The sequence below is a fragment of the Prionailurus bengalensis genome, chromosome C1, assembly GCF_016509475.1.
Source record: "Prionailurus bengalensis isolate Pbe53 chromosome C1, Fcat_Pben_1.1_paternal_pri, whole genome shotgun sequence".
NCBI lineage: Eukaryota > Metazoa > Chordata > Mammalia > Carnivora > Felidae > Prionailurus > Prionailurus bengalensis.
The window spans coordinates 127,125,997-127,134,144 of record NC_057345.1 but is presented as its reverse complement, the minus strand read 5'-3'; the positions used below and the strand labels follow the sequence as shown (position 1 = coordinate 127,134,144).

Genomic DNA, 8,148 nt, shown 5'->3' with positions numbered 1-8,148 from the left:
CTTTCGTGTTGGTGCTAGCTAATAATAAACAGTGATATAAGAGGTCACTTCTTTTCAGAGACTGAAAAAAAATTAATTAATTCCCATAGCACCCCTCTGAGGTAATATCATTATCTCTAGTTTGTCCCTAGAGAAACTGAGGTAGAAACACAAGACTATACTGACATGGCATAAAGTGAAATAGAGATGGAAAGTAGCAAATTTTTTTGGTAAATAAAATAAACAATTTGGATAATTTGGCCTTACAGTGGTTTTTCAGTTCTGAATTATCCAAATTAAATTTTACTTTCATTAAAACAACGAATATCATCTGTATATCCACCTGCATTTGACTATATGTGTATATATATATATATGTGTGTGTGTGTGTGTGTGTGTATACATACATACATATACATACACACACACACACACACACACACACACACCTGCCTTATTTTTGTAACTCATTCATTCATTCCAGAAATGATTACTGAGCATGTGTCAAACACTCTGCTCAGTGCTTTTCATATTCTATCACCAATCATCAAAACAACCCCACAAAGAAGACATTGTTATTCCTACTCTAGAGCTGAGGACTCTGAAGGTCAGTGAGTAGGATTGCTGGATTTTACAAACAAACATACAGGACACGTGGTTAAATTTGAATTTCAGGTAAATACCAAATAAATTTTTTAGTATTACTGTGCCGCCAGTGAAAATTATTGTTTAACTGGATATCCTTTATTTTAACAGGGTGATCTTGTCAAGTGCCCTTGATATAATCCTATCAGGGAGGTTAAATAATCAGCTTAAGGAGGTAAAATTCAAACCCGGGTCTATCTCTCAGGCCTGTGTTCTTTCAATTCATCAGCTCCTCATCAATATAGATATTGAGAAAGAATGTGTTGAAGCTGGGGTGACTGGATGGCTCAGTCAGTTAAGCATCTGACTCTTGATCTTGGCTCAGGTCATGATCTCATGCTTTGTGAGCCAGAGCCCCATATCAGGCTCTGTGATGACAGCATGGAGCCTGCTTGGGATTCTGTCTTTTGCTCTCTCTCCCCTTCCCCCACCTCAAAAATAAATAAATAAACTTAAAACAACAACAGAAAAAGAATGTGTTGAAGTTAAAATGAGAATTTGGCTAAGCAAGGAAAATGCAAAGATTAGTATAAATAGTAAAAACATAATAAAAATAAAGTTTCATGTTTTCAAAGGCATCTGAAGAATTCCTGGATATAAATTTCCCAAACCAACATGGCTTGACCCCTCTGATGCTGGCTGTGAGGGATGTGGATCTGTTTGAGAGTCTTGATATGTTAACAGTCTACAGACCTGTGGAGGTTCTGTCTGAGCTCCTCAGGCATCATGCGTGAGTATGAGTGGTCAGTTGGCACCAGTGGAAGAGAGTCTATGTCATTGTTATTGTCAGAAGTCACTTGTAAACTTAGAGACATGCAACTCTGGACCTCAGGGTTTTTAAGTTCAAGCCCCACATTGGGTGTAGAAATTGCTTCATAATAAAATCTTTAAAAATTTTTATATATCGAATGCAAATTCATGTTCATAAAAGGGACTTCAGCAGTTGCAAAGTAATGTGCAAATGTTAGATGTTGCTATCTATTATTTTTATGATATTGACTATTTGTTTTATTTGTGTAAATACTCTTTTGGTGCTTATGAAGAATATCAAATAATAACTCTTCTTTTTTTTTTTTTTTTAGAATGTCAGATAATCCTTGAGTATGTAGCTCCTTACCCCCAACATGTTACTAATTATTTCAGAAAGCATTGTCAATTATCAAAAGCAATTTATAATACTGATTTCTAATTATCTAAAAATTACTGTATGCCAGCATGTTCTTTTAGGGGAAGGAGAAGTAAATAATTGACTTTTTAAAAAAATCAGTAGGTTAATAAGCAGTTTTTCTTGTTAGAATTGCAGTTTCCTAATGCTGTTACCTAGATATCTTATCATCCAATAAGAACAGATGGGCAGCTCTTTCTCAGAATTTCATATGAATTTTGTTTTGGAAAGAAAAAAAAAGTAGAAGGGAGCTTCAAGAACAAAAGCATAGTCAAGAACACGAGCTATTGTAAAAGGACCAGTTACTATAATAGGATAAAGATGGAAGTTTGAAGCTACTTTAGACTTTAGTGTTAAGAAACAACTAAAGAGATTGTTTAACATGGAGAGTACCGGACAGCACCCCAGAGATGGTGTTCAGTAGGCCTGGAGTGGGGTCCAGAATATAGGAAATCAAAAAGTGCCACATTGAGAAACACTAATCAAGGCAAATGAGCAAACTGAAATCCCAAGGAGTTAAGTGACTTGCTTAAGGCCACTTATCAAGGCAGAGGCAGTCCCCTGATTCTTGGTCCTATCTTACTTCTTTTGAATCATGACCTTTGATGGAGAAAAGCTCATAAGGGGTTATTTTTTCAGAGGATAAAACATTTCCCAGTCCTATAGCAATAAAAAGATTCAAATTCAAAGCTGTTAGGTTGGAGACCATGTTCAACATGTTCTGTGTCCCAGAATGTGACTAGTGCAGCAAGTGTAATCATTATTTCCCACACCATAATCTGCCAATAGGGCTCTTACTATTGGCCCTTTGAATCTCTCTGAGCTGTTATGTATCTAATCCTCAGATTCAGTGCAACATGGAGAGGATATTTGTGCTACTGCAAGAAGCCCTGAGATTAGCCGGTCAGGCTTAACAATCACAAGGCAAGGTGAAGAAAGATGAAGAGATCATGCAGAGGGACTTTATGACAAGTTCGCTCCACTCAACCAAGAGCCTGTGAAATAAGCATATCAGTTTAGTTTTCTTTCTTTCTTTTTTTTTTTTTACATTTTTAAAATTGTTTTAATTTATTTTTGAGAGAGAGAGAGAGAGAGTAGGGGAGGGGCAGAGAGAGTGGGAGACACAGAATCTGAAGCAGGCTCCAGGCCCTGAGCTGTCAGCACAGAGCTCAATGCGGGGCTCAAACACGTGAACTGCGAGATCATGACCTGAGCCGAAGTTGGACTCTTAACGACTGAGCCACCCAGGTGCCCCCAGCTTACTTTTCAAGAGAGATTCTATTCTATTCTACAGTTTTGACTGGCAAAAAGGCTAGCTGCTAGCATTAGAAAGAAAAAAAAAAAACTATCAAGAAAGCAAGCTTAACTCATTGGAAAGAAAAAGCTAAGCAAGTCAGGTATTTGTAATAAGACAACAGCTTATCAAGATGTTTTGATCCTTACTTGATTTACTCATCATTAAAGAATTATGAAAAGTTTTATCCAAAGTTTGACATTTTCTGCAAATATTGGAATACTTTTAGGATAGAGTGGGAATGGGGCGCCTGGGTGGCGCAGTCGGTTAAGCATCCGACTTCAGTCAGGCGCAGTCGGTTAAGCATCCGACTTCAGTCAGGTCACGATCTCGCGGTCCGTGAGTTTGAGCCCCGCGTCAGGCTCTGGGCTGATGGCTCAGAGCCTGGAGCCTGTTTCGGATTCTGTGTCTCCCTCTCTCTCTGCCCCTCCCCCGTTCATGCTCTGTCTCTCTCTGTCCCCCAAAAAATAAATAAACGTTGAAAAAAAAATTTTAAGGATGGAGTGGGAATAAGATATACAGAATATTCCTTTATTTTAAAATCTTGAAAAATTATCACTTTCTATCCCATATACTTTAAAATCATTCTTGTTAGCCCCAAAGCACATGATTACTTTTATTTGATGTCAATGTTTTTCTTCTCATATTTTTTCAATAGATTTAACTAAATAATTTTTATGTTAATTCTATTCTTCCTAGAGATCCTAAACTCTGTGATTTTAGTGGAAAATCAGCAATACATTATGTGTCGCAAATACATAGTTTTAGGAAACAGCAGTTATTGGACATTCTAATGAACTCTATGCCAAAACCAGGTAAATACTTCTATTCCACTTTCAAAAGCTCCCCAACTATAAAAGCCTTATTAGAACTCTTTCTTCTACATGTGTTTAATGGATTCATTTAAAGAAATCAAGCCAACAACTATTTATTGATCAGTGACTATATACAAGGTCCAAGGCTAGGTACCCTTAAGGGTTGTAAAGAAATCTAAAACATTGTCCAAACTCCTGAAAGTGTTCAATAGGGTAAGGGACACATCACATAAGTCAGTAGAGAAAGTGCTTGTTGTGAGCTTGAAAGAGGAGAAGGGACTTACCATGTTCCTTAAATGCTGGGTAAGATTTGGAAGGAAGAGAACAAGAGAGGCAGTTTGATATAGGTGGAAAAAAAAGACAGAAACAGCCACAGAGAAAAGTGAAAGAAAGAAAGTACCACTGAGCAATATGTGACCTTGTGAAAGCTGCTTGACTTTATGGTCTGACTGGCTTTTATTCAAAACTTCTAGGCAGGGAACAAGGCTTTTCCCAGGAAGGTTTCATGAAAGTGGTAAGATTCAATCTGGTCCTCGAAAAACAGTGGGATTTAATTTTGTGGAGCAGAGGCATCATGCTGTAAATGAGCCTCACTTATCATAGGGGCAAATAAGAGACTAGAAATTAAATACATAAAGAAACTGGGTCCATTGAATACTCATTAAATGAAGGGTTTTTTTTTTCCCCCAATAAAACAGAGTCACTAAAGAATTTTAAGCCAGGGAATGATGAAAACCATGTTTTAGGAAATTTAAGCTGTTGTTATTGTGAAGAATGGATTCAAAGGAAGAGACTCATGGCAGGGAGCTCTATTAAGAAACTATAGAAGTGCCTGTGTGTGGTGACAGGAACGAGGAAGAGTCCTGGGCTTGGTGTGGGAGTGTGCCTGACAGGTGCTGAGTGTGGTGAGCCTAAGAGCTATTGTGAAAGAAGAATTCACATAACTTAGTGCTGTAAAGCTGAGAGAGACAAAAGTTGAGAGAGTTGAGTTAAATATGATTCCAAAGTTTCAGCCCTGGGAAGTGGGGAGATGGAAATGCAATCAATAAAATAGAAGACCACTCTGGTTTGGTGAGGATATAGAAGGCAATGGGTTCTAAAGCGTTGCATTTGGATGGAACCTTGGGACTTGCAAGTAGCGATTTTCTGTTGGACAGGCCTGTGGGAAGAGGTGGGTTGATATGTTAGTTTGGCAGTTCACTACAAAAAAGAGACTGTGAGGACCTGGAGTAGGTAAGATCCCTGGCGGATTGAGGATGGTGGGAGAACTGCAAGGGGTCAAGCCAAGGAGGTGTACCCACAGTTAGAGGGTGGTATGTACACAGGGACTCAGGGCGCTGAGAGAGAGAGGAGGGGATTGGGAGAAAGTTACAAGAAGCAAGGAGAGGGAAACAATGTCAAATTGGAAAAGAGATTACAAAGCAGATGTGGCAAGGAAGTGAGAAGTTTCAGTGCTGAGATAGAGGCAGGAAATAGATTGCAGAGAGGAAATATGGTGAAGAAATGGACAATCTGAGTAGAGATAATCTTGTGCAATTTTGTATCAGTTACAAAATAAATAAAAGCCATTGGAAGAGAAAGACGTTTTCATCGAAGAGGCCATTCTTATTTTGAAGAAGTCACGATAGCAGGAAGGGGATGGTATGAGAGAGCACTGTCCCTTGGGAACTAACTGGGAGTTCATGGGTGCTCAGAACTCTGCCAATTTAATGTGACTTCTGCTACACAGAAAATGTGCCATGTCTGTGGTAACTATAGAGCAAATGTAATTTCCAGCCCATTGTTAGGGGTTTCACTTGGCAGCTTTGCCCAACTTAAAAACAAAAACAAAAACACATCCATTCTGTGGACTCTTGTTATCCTCACTCACATCCTTCCCTGTGAAAAGTATTGCCTAAAGCTTCATCAGGATCCCAGACCACTATTTTAGGAAAATCTTTGACAGAATGGAACCAGTCTTAGAACACAGAGCTAGATCTTCTGACGAAATTGATGGAGATAAGTCTTTTCAAAACACATTATTCTGTTTCTTTTGGCAGAAAGACATGCTGAATCATTGCTTGATATTTGTCATGATACTAACTCTTCTCCAACTGATAGGATGACAGTTACTACAAACCAAAATATAATCTTGCAAAGTATCAGCAGCAGTGAGGTAAGATGTTCTCTTTAAAGAAACTAACAACAAGGGGCACCTGGGTGGCTCAATCTCTTAAGTGTTGGACTTTTGGTTTCGGCTCAGGTCACGCGAGTTTGAGCCCTGTGTTGGGCTCTGCACTGACAGTGAGGAGCCTGCTGGGGATTCCCTCTCTCTGTTTCTCTCTCTCTGCCCTTTCCCTGCTCACTTTCTCTCTCAAAATAAATATATAAACTTATATAAAAAAAGAAACTAACAAAAAATGGCTAACCTACTCCATCTACTACCTCATGTGTGTTGCTTGAATATTTTACAGCAATCATATATCACAATTTATTTCTAAATGTAATCATAAGGTAATTAAAAGCAAAATTAATAAGGCGGTGCTCCACAAGTTTAATCTCAGAGCTGTAATTAGCTAGTCAGCTCAGAGTCTCCTGCGTTTTGTGTGTATGTATCTAATACCACAGAATATTGTTGCAGTTGAACCGATACTAAATAATAAAATGCAGCTTGTGTTTATGTGTGTTCATGTGGAAAAGGAGAAGATCACTCATCTGATCATGTCAAATCCATCACAGGGTACCACAAAGAAGGTGCCTCCTCTTGGCCCTGGTCACCCCCGGCCCCCCACCATGATGAATGACTCCACATGAAGTCCCTCACAGTACAGTAACCGTACTAGTAACAAACAGTGTAATCCATAGAAAACTGTGGACCAATACCCAAGATATACAACAAACTGGTAACATGGTAACAATTGTTGCCTATAGGGAGAGAATTGGAGATGACTCTGTGCTATGCATTCATTTGTACCTTTTGAATTTTTACAAAAATTAACACAGCCCAGACAGGTAAAAGTATTGCTGCTCTATATTTTGTTGGTAAGAAAACAATATGGCCACAAATTATTTATTTTACAAAGTTAATGAGGTGTGGACTATAATATAATAAATAATGAGGACTTTTGGAGATGGTAAATATTTTTGAGTCCTTTTCTCCTTCCAAAAATCATCCCAAAACAACAAAGAAAAAAAAAAACAAAAATTTAATTTAAAAAACCTTTTTTATTTTGAAATAATTACAGATTCACAGGAACCTATAAAAATAGTACATAGAAGTCCTGTGTAACCTTCACCAGCTTCCCCAAAAGGGAACTATTATTGTAACTCTAGCAGGTTGTCAAAACTGGGAAATTGACACTGACACATTATAATTAACTAAGCTACAGACCTTGCTGGGATTTCACTAGTATTTGCATGCATTGTTTTTTCTGTTTGCGCATGTGCCTGAGTGTACTGTTCTTTGACGTTTATCTCTTGGATCACCACAGTCAAGATACAAAGTTGTTCTGTCACCCCAAGGGAATCCCTTCCTACTGCCCTCTTAATAACCACACCCTCCTCCATCCTTAACGCCTGGCAACCACTGATCTGTTACCCATCTCCATAATTTTGTCATTTTGAGAATGTCATATAAAAGGAATTCTCATATGTATAAACTTTTGAGATTGGTTTTTCTACTCAGCATAATGCTTTTGAGATAGATCCAAGTTGTATCAAGTTTTTTTGCATTGCTAAGGAGTATTCTATGGCACAGGTGTTTACAGTTTACTTAACTATTCACCTGTTGAGAGACATTTAGGGTTGTTTCCAGTTCTGGGCTATTATATACAAAGCTACTATGAGCAATTGTGTACAGATTTCTATATAAACATAGGTTTTCATTTCTCTAGAATACATGTCCAGGAATCCAAATACTGGATCACATGGCAAATGTATGTTTAACCCTTTTAAAAACTGCCAAACAGTTTTCCAGAGTGGCTCTATCATTTTATATTCCCATCAGCAATGAAGAGAGATCCAGTATCTCTGTATCCTGGCCATCATTTGGCAGTGTCAGTATTTTTTATTTTAACCATTTTAGTAGAAGTATGGTGGTATCTCATTGTGGTTTTAATTTCCATTTCCCTAATGACTGATGTTGAACATCATTTTTCTATGGGTTTATTCCCCATCAGCATGAATTGTTCAAATTTTTAATCTATTTTCTGATTGGATTGTTTGTTTTCTTACTGTTGGGTTTAAAGAATCCCTTATATATTCTGGATATG

At 37.9% G+C, this 8,148-nt stretch overlaps 1 protein-coding gene across 2 annotated transcripts in view; it reads left to right on the top strand.

Moving 5' to 3' along the window:
- Positions 1-1,204: 1,204 nt before the first annotated feature.
- MAP3K19 (mitogen-activated protein kinase kinase kinase 19) overlaps positions 1,205-8,148 on the top strand; it is a 41,160-nt gene continuing 34,216 nt past the window's right edge. For both annotated transcript variants that reach the window (XM_043573275.1, XM_043573274.1), the window contains exons 1-3: positions 1,205-1,354; positions 3,783-3,898; positions 5,938-6,053. In XM_043573275.1, coding sequence (XP_043429210.1) covers positions 1,257-1,354; positions 3,783-3,898; positions 5,938-6,053 — 330 coding nt within the window. In that variant the 5' untranslated portion in view covers positions 1,205-1,256. The remainder of the gene's footprint in view (positions 1,355-3,782; positions 3,899-5,937; positions 6,054-8,148) is intronic.